We start from the raw sequence: 20,989 nt of genomic DNA on the forward strand, positions 1-20,989 counted from the left end.
AAAATATATCCATGTAACTTTGTTTTAAAATCACTATAAATATTTTATTATAACTTAATTATAATGTCTACTGGTTTCCAAGCTTACCGCTTCTTTATCAAGGCTGATTAATCTTGATAAAGAAGCGGTTAGCTTTGAAACCAGTAGACATTATAATTAAGTTATAATAAAATATTTATTGTGATTTTAAAACAAAGTTACATTTTAGTTATAAAATGGAAAATCACAAAGTTAGTGCTTCAAATATAAATTATAAAATATATCCATTATTCGAAATTTATCAATAATTTTTCTGTCAATGAAGAATTGCGAATGTCAAACACTTCAATTGGTTTGTACTGATCAATTTGTCACATAAGTGAGCAATGTTGACAATCTTACTGACTGTTCCAGGGCACTTTAAATTATTTTACCGCAAAGTAGCATTTCTGATCTGACTTTATTTGTTGGATGTGTTGACTTAAGTTTTATCTGATTTTGAATCACGAAAATATACTATAAATAGTTATAAAACATACATTACTACATATTAAGCACTCAATGTAGGGTTTATTTTGTATATAAATGCAAATCCTTTATTGTTAAAAAATAAAAATAGATTTGTAGATAAACTATTTATTTTAATGATACAGTAGTTCTGAGAACCATATCTCATAGTGCTCTACTAAAACATTAAGTGGAGCAGTATTAAACAAGAAAAAACCCTACTTGTGATTTAATTAGTTTACTTCAAAGTATTACTACATTTGAGTTTTAAATTACTACCAAAGAGTTGCAGGAGAGCGGTCTTTGTGTCGACAGGTGATTTGAAACCTTCAATAAAAGTAGCCTTTTATGTGCCAAATACATATAATTTGTAGCTTTTTTCTTATTTCATATTCATTAGAGCCAAGAAAATGTAAAATTTTAACTCTTTTTGTAAAATTCACATTTATTTTTGCTACAATTTAAAAACATCATCTCAGATATGTAATAGAGGTATATGAGCTTTGTTAATTTCTTTTTCTGAATCCATCTTTCATATGTGGGAATGGATCACATGTCCGGCCCTAGTAACGGTACATCTGGATGATCTCTCTCCATCTCTAATGGTTCCGCCTTGCTGCGTAAGCTTCTTACTAAACTGATTTCAACTTATGGCAGTTTCTAACCTCTCGACTTAGTGCGCGGTAGAGTTTCCATCTACTTGAGGTTATATTTCTTTAGTTAATGACAGGTTAGACCTTATTTGTAGTTAAAATGGTTACAGAAACTTCCCATTAATATTTCAAGTTGCCTTTAACATTTGCAGTTCGACTAAACATTTTAAAGTAAATAATAGTGTAAATATATCTATACATCATCCTGGAAGTTTGTATATTTGTATGTAAGTGTATATATTTGTACGGCTAAAGGCTCTAAGATAAGACATTCTATCGATTTCAAGATCAACTAACTTATTTACAACCCGCTCTTTAATGTAAATTGTATTTATACTCTATTTCATGGGTTTAAATTTTTTTTTTGAAAGTTCATGATGGACAACTTGATTAGTGGTTATTAGTTGAAAAATTCATCACCAACCGGTGTTGTTTCACTAGCTACTAGACTCAGTTTTTGTAAATAAGTAGGTAATACATATCGCTCACTCCTTTCAAGAACGTCATAAATCAAAAATTGTCAATTTACAGTTGTACATGTTTTCGGAATGCCCAGAAAATTTTCTATATCCAAGCAAAAGCAGCATATTTTAACTTAATATTTACCCGCTTCAGGGCAGAAAGTGTTGTTTTTGCATTTTGAAGAAAAGGTATTGTTTAATAATTTTTTAAATAAACTAAATATTTTTCAAATGGAGAAAAAACATTCAGGTTTTACCTAAATAGATCTGTTGCACAGTAAAAAGTTCAATAAGTGGCTTGATATTTATTTTTAATACATATATGTTATATTTTTAAACTTTAAAAACGTTCTCCTGAAAAATCAAGTTTTTTTTTATTTATGACGTTCTTGAAAGGAGTGAGCGATATATTTAGGTATGTTTAGAATGTGGAAGATTTTATGGAAATGTCAACAATATTTTTACAAAATTCGAAGAATAAAGAAAATCATTGCAATATATAAAAAAATAAATCGGTAGTACAATAATATCTATAAAATACAAACAAAATAAGAGGTATGAAAGGCCAATTAATATTGGTCTTGACTTGAAGGGTCACCCTTTTTGGCTTTTATTGTGTTAGCACAATAGATCTACTACTGACCCTACTCTGCTTACCCGAAGGGCTCACCTCTTTGGCCTGAAGGGTTTACCGTTGTTGGACCAGAAGGCTCTCCTTTTTTTTAAATCAAAAGGTCTAACAGAAAATTTGTACATCTTTTATTGTCTGGAAAAAAAAATAAACAATATCAAATAGACTTTCCAAATCATGAGTGCGTAATTACTTATAAGATGCATCAAGTCAATCACTTGTTACTTTTTTGTAAATACCTAGGAAATAGTTAGGAATAAATGGTCTTCATTCAGGCAAAGGTTAGTAAGTTTACAAATCTATAATAAGTTTTGAATATTATAGAGTTGGATTTATTGAGTATTATTGAGTTGGATTTAGAGATTTTTTTAATCTGTCCGCAATCACTAAATTCCACAAAATCTAGAATCTGCCCAGATAAAATTTTATAAACAATTGATTTTTTAAACAATTGTCTTTTATGATCATAAAATTAAGTGATAGTCAGTGAAATGTGTATTCGTAAAAAAAGTGAAAATAACATTTACGGAATTTTTTAAAATACATTTTCAAATTTTAAATATTGAATATTATTCAAATATTTTTTTTGGACTTGGATGACTTTTCCCTGAATGGGGGACAAAATCATACAGATTTTTTTTTGATGAGAAACTCACAATTATAATTTATTTTTTCTAGATTTTTAGCTACACTAGCTGATTATTCAAATGGAATACATTTTTTGGCTATCCATGTTTCGTCAAATGTTGTAAAGGACACTATTTAGCATAAAATTCACCATCAGATTCAATTACATTTGATGTACAAAATTTATAAATGATACTACCTCTGTATTGCACAGTTACTGACATCATTACACTGGTGATAATGATGTTGGTAATAGCGAAACCCAGTCACCAATGAAATAAAATAAATATGGAAAAAATTAAGTTATTTTATTTTATAAAATGTAGTTCCTTTACAAAATATAAATCTAATGATTCTTTTTTGGTTAATGTCTAAAATTTGTATTTGTAAAATTTTGTCTACAATTTTGTACAAAAAAATACTTTGTATCTCTTGGTGAATTTTCTGCTTGAATATAAGATTTTAGAATGAAGAATTTTTGTAAAATAACTACCAATAAATTTAAACCCATTGTATTTGTTGTTTTACTTAAAAATAATAATGTAAAATTCCCCTTTCATACACTCCCTTGTCTATCTTGGTTCATGACAATATTTTCCTTCAAATTTGATACTGGACTAGACTAGATTCTGACTGCACAATTTATCAACACAAAATAATCGAAAACAACATGAAAACGACTTTCGTTGATGTAAATATAAAGTTTCTTTATTTATTTCTTTTTATTTACGCTCACCCTTTGGCATTTGTATAAAAAAGAGTTCATATATCGTAGTCATACAGGAGAAAGTGACCAACTAACAAAACGTAAAATGTTCAGGAGGGCTATTAAATCACTTTTGCTTGGCAAGAAAATAAACATCAATGCTGTTATTGCCATGCATCTTTAACACGTCAATATACTTCCAAGTTTTAAATAGTTTTGGGATTTTTTTCAGGGCAATATTAAGCTAGTATCAAATAGTCAATAATCACGACTTTGTAAAAAAATTCACTTCGTCACTTAATCCTATTTGCCTACGATATACGTTTTTGGGTGAACATTATCAAATAATATTTTTTAGGGGACATCTGATAATATCGATAGAAATTTTGTTATATTTCTTACATGCACAACTTTCCCCGGTTTTCAAATATAGTTCCAAATTAGAAAACGGTAAATATTTAGTGTTGTCATATTTAAAAAAAAAATGTTGACCCACCATATTAGTAAATATTTGTAATGTCAGAATTTGCCTGTTTTTAAAGCTTTTCGGATAGTGTTTTCGAGAAGGTTAAAATCGTAATTTGGTAGATTGTAAGAAAGACTTTTATTCAAAATACAACATGGACTCGTGTTTGGCCGTGGAAAAGGATATTGACAACGCTCTGACCAAGTTCAATGGTCTCGGGGAGCACGCAGATTTAGTATTAAGCGAAGCTCTGAATCACATTCAAAATCTTAGACAGGAAATATCGGAAGGTAAATGATACTTTGGCATACTATTCTAGCTAAAATTGATTTATATTTACGTTGAACTATCGAAATATTACATTGTGTAGATAAAGTTACAAGAATGACAAGGTGCAATGAACTTTCTTTGTTGTTACGAGCAAATATCACTATATTTATATACGTCTGTCAAAATACTGTTTAAGTGATTATGTATAATTTTCGAATGCACCAGCAATCAAAGACTGAATATATTTAATTTTCAATATACAGTCATATCTGCTTCCGTTCAAATTTAGACGAAAAATTAGCACTATGTCAAGATTACCCAAATTTTGTAAAATTTATACTATTACATATAAAAAATTGTAATAAAAAATATTTATCATTAAAAAATCAGACACATTAAATAAATAATTTTCATTTATTAATTACATTATTTAGGTTATGTAATCTCTATTTTACAAATTAATATCATTGAACTTGAACGAGAACAAAATTAATGAGATCGTAAAGTGTGCTACGTGAAAATAATGGAATTTTTGTTTTTACAGTTTTTAGATGGTTATAAAGACGTAATTTAAAAAATATTAAGTAAAAAATAAAATAAATCATATACTTGCGTGGTTCGTGCAGTTTTATAGTATTGAACAAGGATTTAAACATAATCATGGCATTTGGCTGATGAAATTTGTAAGATATTGTAAATTGAAATGGAATAAGGTTGTGATGTTCGCTAGAACCGGTGCCTAAAACTATTAGAGTTCGCCGAACCGGTTTTTAACCCTTTGTTACATTTTTTATTTTTTATTAATTTATTTCATAAATACATATTTTTTTTTACTACATGTATTACGGCTCTTAAGGCATGGCCTGTGTTGAGCTGAAATACTTACATGTTAATACAATTTTTTATTTATTATTATTTGTTTTTTTTCTTCTAATTATTAGATTATATACATTACATACAATAGAAACAATAAAAATTTACTGTATAAAGGTTTTACAATAAAATAATTACACCTGGACTTTAATTAATTCACTTTCTACCTTGTCCCTTCCAACGAGAAGCAACCATTGACTATTACTTTAACCATTACTTTTAATTGACTTTTAAATCTGTACTTACTATTATAATTGGAGCATTCTCAGTTGTTATGCGAATGTTCTGTTTGTGTGCAGAATAAAAAACAAACAAATGAATAAATGTAAAAACTATTTTTTTTAAAGGGGGGGAGGGTAGGGAGAGTACCTAAAGGGCGAACCAGTTCTTGAAAATTTTGAATCCTACTTCTGGTTATAATACTATGAGCCATCATGATTTTAATTTATATTTATATATTGTGAATACTTACATAATGAACATGGTTTAAAATTTAACCGTAGTAATAAAAAAGAAAGGATCGAACATCATAGCTTTTGGGATGATTTTGTTATTGTGGTAATCCGTTATGACATTCCGGAAATTTCATTCCTGATTGCATTTGCGGTAAAGAAATAAAGATTCGTGACATTTTTACTTTATTTTTCAGTTCCAGATAATGTCGCACTATCTCCAAAAGACGTAGAAAATCTAAAAAATACAGTGCTGAGATGTAAGGACAGGCTGCATGAACTCGCTTCAGGTATATATATTTTAAAGCACCACCTTCATAAAATATAAGGAAGATTTTTTCCAAATTATTTTACATTCTAGGAGACGCCTGAAAAGTCATTTTCTAACTAACTAACTAACTAACCATCATGCCGCTTCACTGCAAGGGTAGGCAGAGAATAGAACGCCACACCATTCTGTCTTTGCAAACATTCTTCGCCTCTTCCATGTACTTGCATTTCCTCATACATACCCGACGATTATTACGACTACTAACCTGACCACTTTTCAAGTTTTTCTCGGTCTTCTCTGCTCCTTTTTTCAATTACATTCGCCTCATAAATTTATTTTACCGTTCTTTCCTCACTCATTCGTTCTACATGTCCAAACCATCTCAACACACCATTCTTAATTTTATGCTTATCTCAGCTTTGCATTCCTTCCTTATTTCACTATTCGAACATCTATCATACATCGTTTTGTCACACATTCTTCTGATAGATCGCATTTCGACTGCATTCAGTCTACTTTCATCCTTCTTTTGCTAACTCCATGTTTCATTTAATTTTTATTAAACTTATCTATATACCAGTTTTTTATCGACTGTATTTTATTTATTTCCTTGTGACTTGTCACCTCCTTTTCTGTGATTAACAATCAATATAAGACAGCATTAATCCAATGCTGTGGTTAGGTATAAACTTACAATATTATTTTACCTATATAAATAAACATTCTTTAATGCTGAACAGTTTTATGATGTACGGAAGAAAGGCGCTTTCACTTTTGTCTGGTTACAATGTATGTATTTGTACTTCACTAATGATAACCTAGTTTGTGATTTTCTACAACTAGGTTTCTTAATTTTTTATGGCCTACTACCCGTTTTCTAAAATGGAAAACACTTAACTTAATTAATTATAATTGTTACTGTCACCTTTTTAAAAGCATCACCATACTAAAATATCACATACAACAAGACTAAAATTGACATGTAAGTTGCTATGTAGTACTATAAACATATCAGCCAAACTATTGTTATTTTAAATGCAGTAGTCCCTCTGTATTTATTTAACCTTTTAACTGCCGGCAGGTACATGTATGGTGGTAACCAGCACGCCGCGAATTTTACGACAAAAATAAAACCTTCTAAACATATTGTTATTAAAAGTGTAATAACATTTATTTATAAAACTTACCAAAAAAATGAAGAGCGCGCCAGGCGTGCAGTATCCATAATCATAAAATTAATTGTTCATGGTGCCGGGTTGTCACAAAATTTGTCATAGAAAATATGAAAACCAAATTATATGTGAATAGTAATTGTTTATGTTTGTTTAATATTAAAATAATACACGTACACACAGACACTATGATTTAAAAAAAAATAAAATCATCAGAATCGACACTAAAATCACTGTCATCAAATTCGGCAGTGACGGCAACTCGGGGATTATTGGACAACAAATAAAACAAATTCTGTTTCAATTCTAAGTATGCAAAGATATTCTCAATACATGTCACTATGCGTTCAATATATTTGTACATTTTAAATAATTGATTTTCTTTAGTAAAAGCCCATTTAAAACAGCGCGTAAAAGCCCATTTAAAACAAGACGTAATTTTTATATGAGCGGCGCTCTGTTCACAAAAAATTATGCGTCTTAAGACGCTTTTGTGCAGTTAACCGGTTAAGTTACATTTCTAGAATGATCACAAAACTGCAAATAACTATATTCTACTCTCGGCCCTTCTAGAAATGTGTAGATTTTGGATATGCAGTGAAACCTCGGGTTACAAACGCTCCAGGTGGCAAGCAAATAATCGGGCTTCAAACAAAAATATTAATGCAAACGGAGGCATTTTTAGGTCAGGATTTTTGTTCAGAGCCACTATTATTTGTCATTTAGGACATTCTTAAACTGTTATTCCGGAGTATTCCAATATAAAATAGCATTACTAAACAAATTACCTTTATTTTACCAAATTACAATGCAAAATTTTAAGTACTGGAAAATAATTATCCACAAAAAAGCAATCGAAAAATCCTTTAATGCTAAGGGGATGACTAAAATAAATTTTGATCCACCTCCGTAGTTAAATGGTTTGCGTGCTTTCGGTCCCGGGTTCAATTGCCATGGGGGGGTGGAAATAAATATTAGCGGTTTCAAACTCTAATATTTATTTAATATTACCTGGTCCCTGAAGTGGACTGGTCCCTGCAGGAGTGATCACCTTGCCTTAATGCAAGTTACGATAAAGATCTCACTGCATCAATACGATGCAGTGCCCTATGCACCATTGGGTGCGGATAAGGATTACAATAAGTAGAAAAAGTAAAATAAATATCAGGATCACCCTGCATTGTGCACCCTGCACCCTGCACCCTGGTAATGAAGAATTGCACCGACTTTTATGTCGTTGAAAATGCAATGCTTATTATTTGAATACATCGCTCACTCCTTTCAAAAACGTCATAAATAAAAAAACTTTTTACAGGAGATTTTACAGGAGAACGTTTTTAAAGTTTAAAAATATAATACAATGTATTAAAAATAAATATATAACCACTTATTGAACTTTTTACTGTGCAACAGATCTTTTAAGGTAAAACCTGAAGGTTTTTTCTCCATTTAAAATATTTAGTATATTTGAAAAAAATAATTAAACAATACCTTTTCTTCAAAATGCAAAAACAACACTTTCTGCCCTGTAGCGGGTAAATATTAAGTTAAAAATATGCCGCTTTTGCTGGGATAAAGTACATTTTCTGGGCATTCCGAAAACACGCACAACTGAAAATTTACGATTTTTGATTTATGACATTCTTGAAAGGAGTGAGCGACATGTTTTAAACGTTTCATGTTTTGTCGTTCAGAACACCGAGAGAGTCACGCTTGCGTATCTCGCGTCGGCAAGGCGATCGATCGCAGCTTCGTGGCAGAACTGTCGGGGGCAGTACCTCGAGATGCTCTGTTCTCGGCTCCCGAGCAGCGTCACCTTCTCGACAGGGCCGTGGCACAACACCTGTACAGGCAAGGACTCGATACCGTGGCCGACACGCTATGTCAGGTCAGTTGGGGAATTTTAATTGAAATTTTTTAAATATATTTTTTTAAAGAAATAACCCACAAACCCTCTACTTTTTGAGGCTTGTCTGCAGATAGGATAGTAAGGATAGGGAAAGTAAATTTGAAAAATACATCGCAAATACCCAATTGAAAATAAATCTTTCATGAATTTATTTAGCAATTCGCAACGCCAGTTTCGCAATCAAGCGTCTACCCGACTACACCACGGCGCCTGTCGTGATAAATTAGAAAAACAATGGTCCAAAGTCTTCCAATGATAAACTTTCTCATTGAGCTAATTATTACAGCAAGATAATTTCATTCATCCACAAGGAAAAAAACTAACCGCTGAAAAACAAAAGTAAAGTAATAAGTACCTGTATAGTGGATTTTTTTGTCCGCCTCCGTAGTGTAATGGTCAGCACGCTCGGCTACCGTTCTAGAGGTCCCGGGTTCGATTCCCAAGGGGGGTAAAATAAATATAAGTGATTTTTTCACTGTAATATTTATTCAATACTACCCTGGACTGGTACATGAAGCGGAGGGCTGATCACCTTTTCTTCATATGTAAACGATCAAGATAACACTGCGTTTATATGACGCAGTGCCCTATGCACCATCGGGGTGCGGATAAGGGTTTTATTATTATTATTATTATTATTATAGTGGATTTTTTTTATTGTGGTTAGTTTAATTCCTATGCACAATAATTCAATACTCCTTTACCGAATGCAAAACCTTGGCAATGATTTCGCGGACCATATTGGTACCTGGAATATGTCACTTCCTAATTATAAAGAAATAATAAATGTTCATCCTTGTTTAGATAAGTACTTTAAAGAGAAAATATATTATTTTATGGTATTGTTTTATTGTAAAGTATAAATATGTTATGTACTTATTGGCTACGGCCGTTAATAAAATCCAAGGACGTTGTGTTGCTTTTCTAGGAGGCCGGTTTGCAGGAGGAGACTGGTCGCGGGGAGCCATTCGCTGGTCTGCACCGCATCGTGGAGGCCCTCTCTGCCCGAGACCCTCGTCCCGCTCTGGAGTGGGTGGAGGAACACGCTGACAGCCTCCAGCACTCGCACCTTCCCTTCAAACTGCACAGGTCTTCTATTGGATTATCCACCATTGCCATTGATTTCACTTTGCACCACTAAAAACACTCATTTTTGTCTGCCTCCATAGTGTAATGGTCAGCACGCTCATCCGCACCTGATGGTGCATAGGGCAATGCATCATATAAACACAGTGTTATCTTGATCTTTACACATGAAGAAAAGGTGATCAGCCCTCCGCTTCAGGTACCAGCCCAGGGTAATATTGAATAAATATTAGAGTGAAAAAAATTCACTTATGTGTATTTAACCCACCCTGGGAATCGAACCCAGGATTCCAGTACGGTAGCCGAGCGTGCTGACCATTACACTACGGAGGCAGACAGACACAATATATAATCAAATACTAATTTGCATATCATTCTGAATGTCCAATATCTAATAAGTCCATCCATACCTCTAAGTAAAATGTAATCGAGCTGTGATATTAGATTCCAACCTCTTTCCTTGTTATCTTTTTTTGTAATAATTGACTTTTGTTAATATTATGATTGTATTTGTTAATTTTTTCTTCAGGTTAGCATTCCTTTTAGCTGCCAGGAGGGATGGTCCACTGTCGGCTGTCCTTTATGCTCAGCAACACTTTCCGCAGTTTATTAATAAACACGAAAAAGGTTTGTGTTCTCTACCAGCTCTCGAACTTTTATTTTATATTTATTTATACCAGAAATTTGAAATGCCGATTCTTTATTCAACTGTTTAAAGAATAGGTATTGCATATTAAGGTTTTATTTTGAATTTTCGTAACCCCTCAATATATTGATCAAACTCGTGACACAGTTTATGTGAGTTCACTACCGACATCTATGTTGGAATATTCGAATATGTATAACGAAAAACTGAATGGAGTGATCAATACATTCTAGGGGTTCCAAAAATTGAGTAGTGTGGTTGTCAATCGTGGGTAGAATTGGTGAATGCTACACATGTGTAAAGTGATCACCAGCCTATGACGGTTGTAAGCCCCGTAAATGCCCAGACTTTCTATATTCTTATTCATCCATGATGAGATGTCAAAAAATCTTTTAATTATGGCTACATGATACAGAACACTTCAATTTTTCAATTAATCACAGTGTTGGTTTTGAGACAGCAATATTAATTTGTTGTCTTAACCCATACGCATATCAGTTTTTTTTCAAAACATGTATACAAAGACACTAATTGAATGTATCCCCGCAAGTAAGAAAGTTGCCCCGCCCAGAGGGGAGGTGATATGGTTTGTTAAACAATGAGGCGCTAATATTTTGCACCTCATAAAATGAGAAAAAACATAGAAATAATCTTTAAATGCAGAAAAAGATTAGCGCGCACTACAGATTGGTTTTTGTGGTTTCAAATCAGTCCGACCAATGATAATGCTCGCGTGTTTGAAGCGTGAAAGGCGTTCAAATTCAACAGAGTTATAAAAATAAACTATCTCATAAAATTATATCTTTTACTGTTTTACCAATAAATATGGTATGCATAACTATTATGCACGTATTTTATCGTGTGTCTAGATCAGAAATGTGATAAATTAACAAGAAAACTTGAAAAAATAAATCAATAAAATATTATACCTGGGATGTAAAGTTTTGATTTCTAACTGATTTTAGTTGATATTTCAATGAAAAGGATAATTCTATCCTTACAGGGACATCTTTGGTCAAGTGTCGTCAATAAATTTGTATAAAAATTATAAGAAATAATGCATTACAAAAAGCTTTCTTTACTGATTTGTAGATATCACACTAAAGTATTTTTATAATATAAACTAACACGGATGTGGGCGTGGGTTAACCTGCGGCTGTTATTCGAATGTAAAAACATACCTATCGCCAACGTTTGGCGGCTGATAGGCTGATGTGTTAAAAATGATTTTGAATTAAAAGCTGATTTTTCCAGAAATCCAGAAAACAATGTGTCTATTGGCCTACGAGGGGGGCGCCCTCCCCTCCAGCTACACTTCCCTAAGGGACGAGGCTCTGTGGCCCGACGTCATAGAAGTGTTTCTCCGTGATGCTTGTGCCCTGCTACGCCTCCCTCCTCTAAGGTTTATATTATTCAGTTAAATTTATTTTCTTACTTGAAGGCTCTCAAAATCTAATGTTCCTGGTCATTTTGTTCAGAGATTGAATATGTATTTGGGATGGGCAATGATTTTTTTTATGGCCAAATGAATTTCCCGTTATTTAAAATATCAAAAAATACATTACCAAATGAATTTAATTGTCTCGAGGGTGGTGTCATTATTAACGGCCATTAAATATTTTTTGTTCTTATTATTTTTTGTTTTCTTTCTAAATTGTGATTTATATAGATTGTGCCACACAATGTGATTTATATGGATGTGAAGGAGGCGAGGAGTGTATGTCGGGACAGAAGAGTGTGGCGTTATATCCTTTCTGCCTACCCCTACGATGAAACGGCGTGATGGTAGTAGTAGTAGTAGTAGTAGTGCCACACACACATGTATTTTTTGTTATAATAATAATCTGCGCTATGAAGTCAAAATTATATATCGCAGTTTTTGTATAAAATCACCTCAAGAGCCATGTATAATTTACGTATTTTACATTTTAAATTATTACAATAGCTTATTTACATTTAAATAACTGTAAAAAACAATGCTATACCATTGAGGTCTACGATCAAAGTGAAAGTGAAAATGTGGATTCAATCTACAATAATTACTATTGATAAGAGATTCGGAAAAAGTGGTTCTAGAGTTAAGATCGAAACTCTTAATTCAGAATTCTGGATAGATTTAGATAGATTGTTTAAGTTTTTAAAATTATTTTGTTGAATAGATGCACCCTATTTTTTGTCCGTTATTTGTTGCAGCCCAAAAAAATATTCATATTTATTTTATAACTTAAACTTCTCTCTTAAGCCATAGCACATTTGATTATCTTTTTTTTAAAAGGAATAACCCGCTAAGCCTTTCAATTTTAGAGGCTTGTCTGTAGGTAGGATAGTAAGGATAGGGAAGGTAAATGTGAAAAACACATCACAAACACCCAGACCGATTGATCATGAATCTTTCTTAAATTTATTTCAACTGGTGGGACGGAACCTGCGACGTCAGTTTTGCAGTCGAGCATGTACCCAACTACGCTACAGCGCCTGTCTATTTTTACAATTTACTGCTTTGTATAAATAAATAAAATATAAAATAAATATTGTTTTATTTCAGTCCTCTTCAGTCAGCTGTCAGTGTGGGCAGTCGCGTGTTGCCGGCTCTGCTGGATATCCGCATGAAGATGGCTCACACACACCAGCATCACGCCTGGGGTGCTAAGGATGAACTACCTGTAAGAAGATCTTTTCATTTAATCTTGGTGGCAGTGGAGAAATGTCACTACGTTGTTTGTTTGGGAACGATGCATTTGGATGAAAATTGATATCTTTGGAAAACGCTGGCTTTCTTTCAGGTTGAGGTGGAAGGTGGCGGTCACCATTCCGTGTTTGCTTGTCCTATTCTGCGTCAGCAAGGCTCTGAACAGAACCCTCCTATGAAGCTACTCTGCGGACACGTCATCTCCAAAGACGCTCTAACTAAACTCACCCAAGGCACCAGGTAATAATGCTTGATTTTTTATTTTATTTTTTAATCAAGTACAAAAATATTAGTCTATTTAATATGTATTTGTCTAAAAAATACTTGTCGCATAAAAATCAATTTTGTTAGTAGCATAAAAATCAATTTTGTGATAATTGTTTCCTAGTTATAAAATTTTTTTGAAAATGCCATAACTAGGTCGAACAATTGATTTTTATGTGTTTTTTTAACAATAAAATACAAATTAGTAGACTCAAAAAATCAGTTTTTGATTTAACATTTCGCTCACTCCTTTCAAGAACGTCATAAATCAAAAAACTTGATTTTTCAGGAGAACGTTTTTAAAGTTTAAAAATATAATATAATGTATTAAAAATAAATATCAAGCCACTTACTGAACTTTTTACTGTGCAACAGATCTTTTTAGGTAAAACCTGAAGGTTTTTTCTCCATTTGAAAAATATTTACTATATTTAAGAAAATAATTAACCGGATCCACGCGGCTCGCATAACCGTATGTGTTTTTACAAGACATGCCCCATACGCGGCTGACATAAGCGTTTGTGTTTTCACTTTGCTCCAAGTTTCGAACCTCAGTTCAACTTGGAGGGATTTTTTCATGGTGTGGAACTTTGGATAAAATAATACGTCAATCCTCGGCCTTATGACATCTGTTGAAATATCTGACTAATAATTTGTAACATCACAAGGATAAATAAAACAACAGATCCCTGATTTTTCTTGCGGTCGGTAATTAGTCCGCACCATAATCATGCCCAATATCTGTCTCACTCTCGACGCTACGCATCGCCAGTGGGTAAGAGTGACACACGATGCGTGCTTTGATTTATTTATGTTACGATCCAATTTGTTTATATTACGATATATTTCAAGAATAATGTGACACACGTGTATTATAGAGTACCAAAAAGGCACAATGAATCCCATTGAACGTTTTTGTTTACGAAAATAAATCGTTTCATAACTAAATACATGATAAAAGTAATAATTTAAAAAACGGCGAAATACAGCCGCGCACGAGCGTCTCTTAGGAACAAAGTTAACGCGTTTAAAAGGTTAAATAATACCTTTTCTTCAAAATACAAAATAAAACTTTCTGCCCTGTAGCAGGTAAATATTTAGTTTAAAATATGCCTCTTTTGCTGGGATATAGTACATTTTCTGGGCATTTCGAAAACATACACAACTGAAAATTGAGGATTTTTTATTTATGACGTTCTTGAAACCAGTGAGCGATTTAATACATAAATTAAAATGGAGTTCTACAAATTAAATGCCAAATTTATAGAAATATACAAAAATATTTCTAAAAATAAGTGTGTTTACATAATATTTTGGTTATTCTCTATCCACAGGTTAAAATGTCCATATTGCCCGCTGGAACAGGGACAAAATGAAGCGAGACTCATCTATTTCTGAAGGATTTCCCAGATTTCTCCCAATCGCTTACTTTATAAACCGTATATGGCAATATTCCCAACAAGAATTCGCATTCTCTATCACTAATCTCGGAATGTTTGTAATACGCAGTTGATAATCTGTAAATGTGTCATTTATCCCTCTGTGTTCAATGACTGTGTGCGAATGAGTATTCTGATATAGCCTCTAGAATCAGAATAGTTTTTTATTATTATAAAAAGTACTATAGATCGTATAGGGTGCAGATTATTTTGCCACTATATTGGTAATTCTACGTGGTAATTATTGTACGCACACTACAAACCTACTCTCTTACCGTTACATACACGAAAACTTATTCATTGTTGGATAAAAATTCAGATTTGTACATTTAAGTCTTTTTTTATAATGGTTGCTAATATGTACTGAACTATTTTTTCCTACTGACAAATCTACATAGAAAAGTGTACAATGTTTCAATGTTGGTAACTTTTAATAATATTTCAAAGGCGTTTTAAATGTACGAACTTAATCAAGTTTTTTTTTTCCATAATAAACTTATAAAGTAAGCATATGAAATAATATATTTTAAAAAGTACTTATTTATACCAAAATATTTATCTACAGTTTTATATTGTTACCTTTATATCATACTATTACTGCCTAAAAAAAATTTTGCCAAAGCGGAGAATGTTTCAACCATATGTATTTTATTGGCCTACAAAAATTTAATATGTATTAGTATTTGGAACTGCATAACAGAGGCAACAAATATGTAAAAATTTTGCCTGACATCTATGTACAAAGCGAATCATTATTGATTGTACTTTGTTTGAAAAAAATCGCTATGTAATCTAATGCTCTCCTTATCACTCATCGTTCACTTTGTTTTACCACTCAAAAATTTTTGTAAGTGGTTTTACACATCTTTAAACCCTTATCCGCACCCCAATGGTGCATAGGGCACTGCGTTATATAAACGGAGTGTTATCTTGATCTTTTACACATGAAGGAAAGGTGATCAGCCCTCCTCCGCTTCAGGTACCAGTCCAGGGTAATATTTAATAAATATTACAGTGAAAAAATTACTTATATTTATTTTACCCCCCTTGGGAATCGAACCCGGGACCTCCAGAACGGTAGCCGAGCGTGCTGACCATTACACTACGGAGGCGGACGGATAAGTAATAAAGAGAGGTCATATTACCATACCACAAAGTTAACAATGTTTTTAATACACAAAATAAAGTATGTAATCCTTTAAATCCTTGTAAAGGTAATATAATTTTTAAAAATTTAATTTAAAACACTTCTACACTACAGTAAACATAAAATGTAATTAAAACCCAAGCGTAAAAAATGACAGAACACGCTAACACAGCTCGGCTGTCCAAACTCAAAACACAGTAAGGGACAATTTTTTTGTAGTATGTTTTTTTTTTGCATTTTTGGACTAAGTAGATTCTACTTAGTCCAAAAATGCAAAAAAAACGTACTTTAAAAAAAATGTCCCTTACTGTGTTTTAAAATTGGACAGCCGAGCTGCTGTCAAAATGAAAGGAAGTACATATTTGCAAATATCTGCACCAGTTGACAGTTTGTAATGTTTTTCCTTCTCCATATATGGCAGTCTCTCAGTATCGCTATGCACTTTAATACAAAATTAAATCAATTTCATAAATTTGGTATAATGCGATGAAAAATGAAAATCGTTTAGTTATTTTTTTGGCAGTAAAATAACAATGTGATATAAATAAAAAGTATATTTTAAGGAGGGTGAGTAATTTTATTTTTTGGTGATATATGTATATGTAATTAATTTTGTATTTACAAACACTAAAATGGTGATGAATTAAATTCACAAGAATACTCAAAAAGTTCACTGTCATCTCTTATTCTACAATAGCCTCTATACTACGTATGACTATTCGTAAAATATAATATATTGAAAATAACATTATTTAGAATAGGTTCAATTATCACTGTGGGTAGCAGTAAAAACCTTTGGATGCCTGTGTTATAATAGAAATACAGTGGGACCTCTCATAACAAGTAATGCGCATAATGAGAAAAAAAATATGAAGAAGTTGCAACCTTAACAAGCGAAATTTCGCATAGCAAGTTACAGAAAAAGGCCAAATCCATGTTTAATGACATTCACTTGTAAGCCAGTCCAGACAAAAAATTATTCGCATAGCGAGTGTTTCGCTTAACGAATAAGATTCTGAAACGAATTATGCTCCTCATGAGAGGTTCCACTGTACATGTTTTTAAGATGCTTATTTTTTTATTCTTTGTTACATACATACATTGTTTTTCAAAAATCTAATTCTTTCAAATGTAGTAATTAATAATTTTTAAGAAAATGACAAAGTACGACGTGCTGCCTTAAAATTTTCAACCACAACTTATTCAGTTGAATAATATGTTCATATTGTTGGATCGCTTGAGGAATTTAATGTTAAAAATAATGTATATTTTATAATATTAAAACGAAAGCTATGTCTGATTTTCGTCTGTCTAGTGTTTTTTAAACTACACTTTAGAATACAAATGTGTACATCTTAATCTGTTTTTTTCTGGAGAGTACCGTGAAAAAGCAGCATATATAAAAAAGCAATAATGAAGTATTTTCTATGATGTAATTTGTATATTTGTATGTTCATTTGGCGGATAAAATATATTGTATTTTACAATTTTTAACCTACGTAAAACAATTCATTCAAATAAAAAAAAAACATTTCTTGAACCATGATGTCATGTTTCCAACGCACTTAACACATTGTTTGCGGGAAACGCTTAAAAGCGTCTTTTACATACTATTGGTAGAGAGCGGGAGCCGCTTATATGCGTTCTATTTGCTTACTTTTGGTATAGCACGATAGATGCCAAAAAACATTGCACAGATCGGTATCGGGTTTGCGGTTACTTTTGATTAGGTTACTTGTGATTAGTATACGACCCTAATTAGTATACTAATTAGGATCGGGGTTGATGAAAAAACTGCCCGACAACAATGTGTTAATATGCGCCATTTTATTTCAGCTTGTTAATTATATTATTTTAAAAACATTTAATTTTCTTTTTAACTAGATTTCTGAGAAATTGAACGTAAATAAATATCAAGTTTAGTGCCTCTACAAAAACAACTCTAACTAACCATTTAAAAACAAATGTCAAATTCTATGTAGACTTAAATATAGATTTCAAATGTGAGCTGAAAACGTTTCGGTTAACCTAGAACTATAAGTTCTAAATTAGTCTATATTGTGACCCTAAATTCGCGTATTATTGTACTTGGAAAATTTCGTATCAATAGGGTGTTTCTGTCTGCTAGTTTTCAGCAGCCTACATTTGAAAAATAAAATGTGTGTTTAAAAGTATGAATAAGAATAAATGTCAGAGATACTCTGGTTTTTACAAATGTAGATTCTTGATTTGTCAATGTTCAATATGTACGATAAGGTTTGTAGTAATCCCTTACGATAAATATTCTTTAGTATTCCGAAGTTCCATATACATATTACTACTGAAATTTTATTGACAATTAACATTCTTAAAAATAAATCAAATAATATTTTGATTCATAACTGTGACTTTGTTAAATACTACAGGCTTGCTAGTCAAAGCTACCATTGACCTCAGAACATTCAAATGTTTCCATTTTTAATTTAAGTTGTACTTAGTAAATACCACTATTTCTTAAAATCCACTGCGACACGTGCTTGGTATTTACTAAGTAAATCTTTAATTAAAAATGGATAGATTTTACCACAAAGTGACTGCCGAATCAATTAATGAAACATTCAAATATTTCACGGCAATGCTTAGTTCTCATTTGTTAGCTATTCCCATTTTTTTGTTCCAAAAGAAAATTTGTATTTTTAGTTGTTCTGTTAAAAGTTGATAAAAAACCTCCAGTTTTATATAAATTTTTACACGAAAATTAGATTTCATATTAAATTTGTGTTGTGATTTTTTCCCCATTTCCCAACTGTAAGGGAAAGTTATTTTATGTATAGTTACTATGTATTTAGAATTTATTTTCTTTGATGCTAGATATCAATATGAGAGTATATGTATATTTCTATTTTGTGTTAGTATTTTCCTATTCTAACCATCCTTTTTAGTTTCATTTGGTGATAATGTGTATTTACAAATGTGTTAGCACTAAAATAAGATACATATACCATATATATTTTTAGATATTTAGTTCAATTTTACACTTCATTGATATGTTATACATATAATTATTTGTAGTAAGTTTTCATGAATAAAATATAGCTGCAAAGAGATTTGTTTTTAATTTTGATTATATTGACATTATATACAGGTGGGTATTGACGGTTTTCAGAGAGTTATTATGGATATACTAACGGAATGACCAAGGTCAAAAGGACCACATATTTAATCATTTAAAGACACATATCTTTAAATTATTACATATTTAGTCCAGTTTTACAACAAAAAAATATTTGAATTAATGTATGTACCTCAAAATACTGTTCAGAAAATACATTTACTGCACGCCCATCTTAAGGTGGAGACTGACCGGAGCATTTCGTCGTAACGTAACATGTTACGATGCGAGCATTTAGGCAGTCAGTACACCGAGCCGAGCGCTCCATCCATAGTTTCGGATGCTCGCCGATGCTCGCCGTGAGCGATTATGAGATTATGTTACGACAAAATGCTCCGGTCAGTCTCCACCTTTAAAAAAACATACTGGTCTAAAATTCTAAATGCAATCACACTGCACTATACAGTAACTTTTGTGGAATGCTGAAGGTTGCTGATAAATTTGTTGAGGTCTCTCATCAGTTATTCATGTATCCTGATAAGGGTAAATGCACCCTATCACGCATTATTAAATGATTTGAAAAATTTGGGTTACGTAAATCAAGAAATGTTCTACAAAATCGTATTCAAAATGCAGTTTTGCTCAAATGTTGCATAGAGGACCGTGTTGAATCAATGCACTAATTTTATGAGACCAACAAAAGTTCTGTCTTCTAAACTCTTGGATATATGTGTTGCCTACTTTCAAAATCTGCCAGATTCAATTTTATAAGATTTTAAAATTTATACTCTTATCGGAATGCCAATTGTGGCTTTTATTGTTTAAAAAATTTATATACATACTTGAAAACCCTGCTAGAAATAGCGTCGTATTTCAAATTCTGATATATTCATGAAACTTGCCTTCTGACCCATATCGGCCAATCAGAGAGCGAGGATACATCAAAAATTAAGTTGAGGTCATTATCGGTTTGTCTTTTTTTTATATACTGAATAAAATTCCAAAAAAATGGGAAAATTCTCTATTTCATAATATTTTATCTAAAGATAGACAAATTTTTGAAATATAAATGTTACCCGGAGAATTAAGCATTTTTTGAAAAATCAACATGTATGGATCTGGCGGATTTTGAAAGTTGGCGACACATGTAAGAGTGGAATGTATTTCATGGAATACAAATGATGTAATTTAGTGGAGCTTACATGACTTAATTGGATATAGGAAAGGAAATGGACAAGGAAAAAAAGGTACCAATACTCAAGAAGAGTACAAGGAAAATAATACCAATGGCTGAGGTGCTTGGGGTTGTATACCCTTGAGAGCAAAAACACGAACTAGAAGATAAAATCTTGAAGATAGTATATACGTACATATATGTTACGGATTATAAACTTGATTTGCAACCTACGTGAATAAAATGAATAAACAATAAATATGATAACATAGGCGCCATTTGCATCTATGATTTATCATTCATTCAATTATTTTCGCCAACGCAGAAACGCCTCTGCGCAAGCGCATTATAAATTGCATCCGAGATTCAAACCCAAATCAGTGATGAGCTTTGATAAAAATACGCTAGGTGGATGTTGAAGCTTACTTTTCAATTTCATTGTACAAAAGCCAGAATTGTTAAAAAAAAGCTTCAGA

General features: G+C 32.0%; 1 protein-coding gene across 1 annotated transcript; it reads left to right on the forward strand.

Annotated features, from left to right (window-relative positions):
• Positions 1–4,061: 4,061 nt before the first annotated feature.
• Positions 4,062–16,373, forward strand: Sou (required for meiotic nuclear division 5 protein souji). Its single transcript, XM_088258306.1, has 9 exons — positions 4,062–4,320; positions 5,823–5,915; positions 8,763–8,956; positions 9,906–10,066; positions 10,593–10,690; positions 11,964–12,111; positions 13,255–13,372; positions 13,493–13,638; positions 14,997–16,373. The coding sequence occupies exons 1-9, from the start codon at positions 4,185–4,187 to the stop codon at positions 15,058–15,060; spliced, it is 1,158 nt and encodes a 385-aa protein (XP_088114432.1). The 5' UTR covers positions 4,062–4,184; the 3' UTR covers positions 15,061–16,373.
• The last annotated feature ends 4,616 nt before the right edge of the window (positions 16,374–20,989 follow it).

Source organism: Brachycentrus maculatus, unplaced genomic scaffold (assembly GCF_059751285.1).
Source record: "Brachycentrus maculatus isolate JH-2025_06_01 unplaced genomic scaffold, ASM5975128v1 h1tg000092l, whole genome shotgun sequence".
Lineage (NCBI taxonomy): Eukaryota > Metazoa > Arthropoda > Insecta > Trichoptera > Brachycentridae > Brachycentrus > Brachycentrus maculatus.

What these genes read in the sequence shown, in the direction of transcription:
- Sou (XM_088258306.1), top strand. Translation starts at nt 4,185, where the DNA reads ATGGACTCGTGTTTGGCCGTGGAAAAGGATATTGACAACGCTCTGACC. An exon ending in TATTAATAAACACGAAAAAG is followed by an intron (nt 10,691 to 11,963) that starts GTTTGTGTTCTC and finishes TGATTTTTCCAG; the next exon opens with AAATCCAGAAAACAATGTGT. An exon ending in AAACTCACCCAAGGCACCAG is followed by an intron (nt 13,639 to 14,996) that starts GTAATAATGCTT and finishes CTCTATCCACAG; the next exon opens with GTTAAAATGTCCATATTGCC.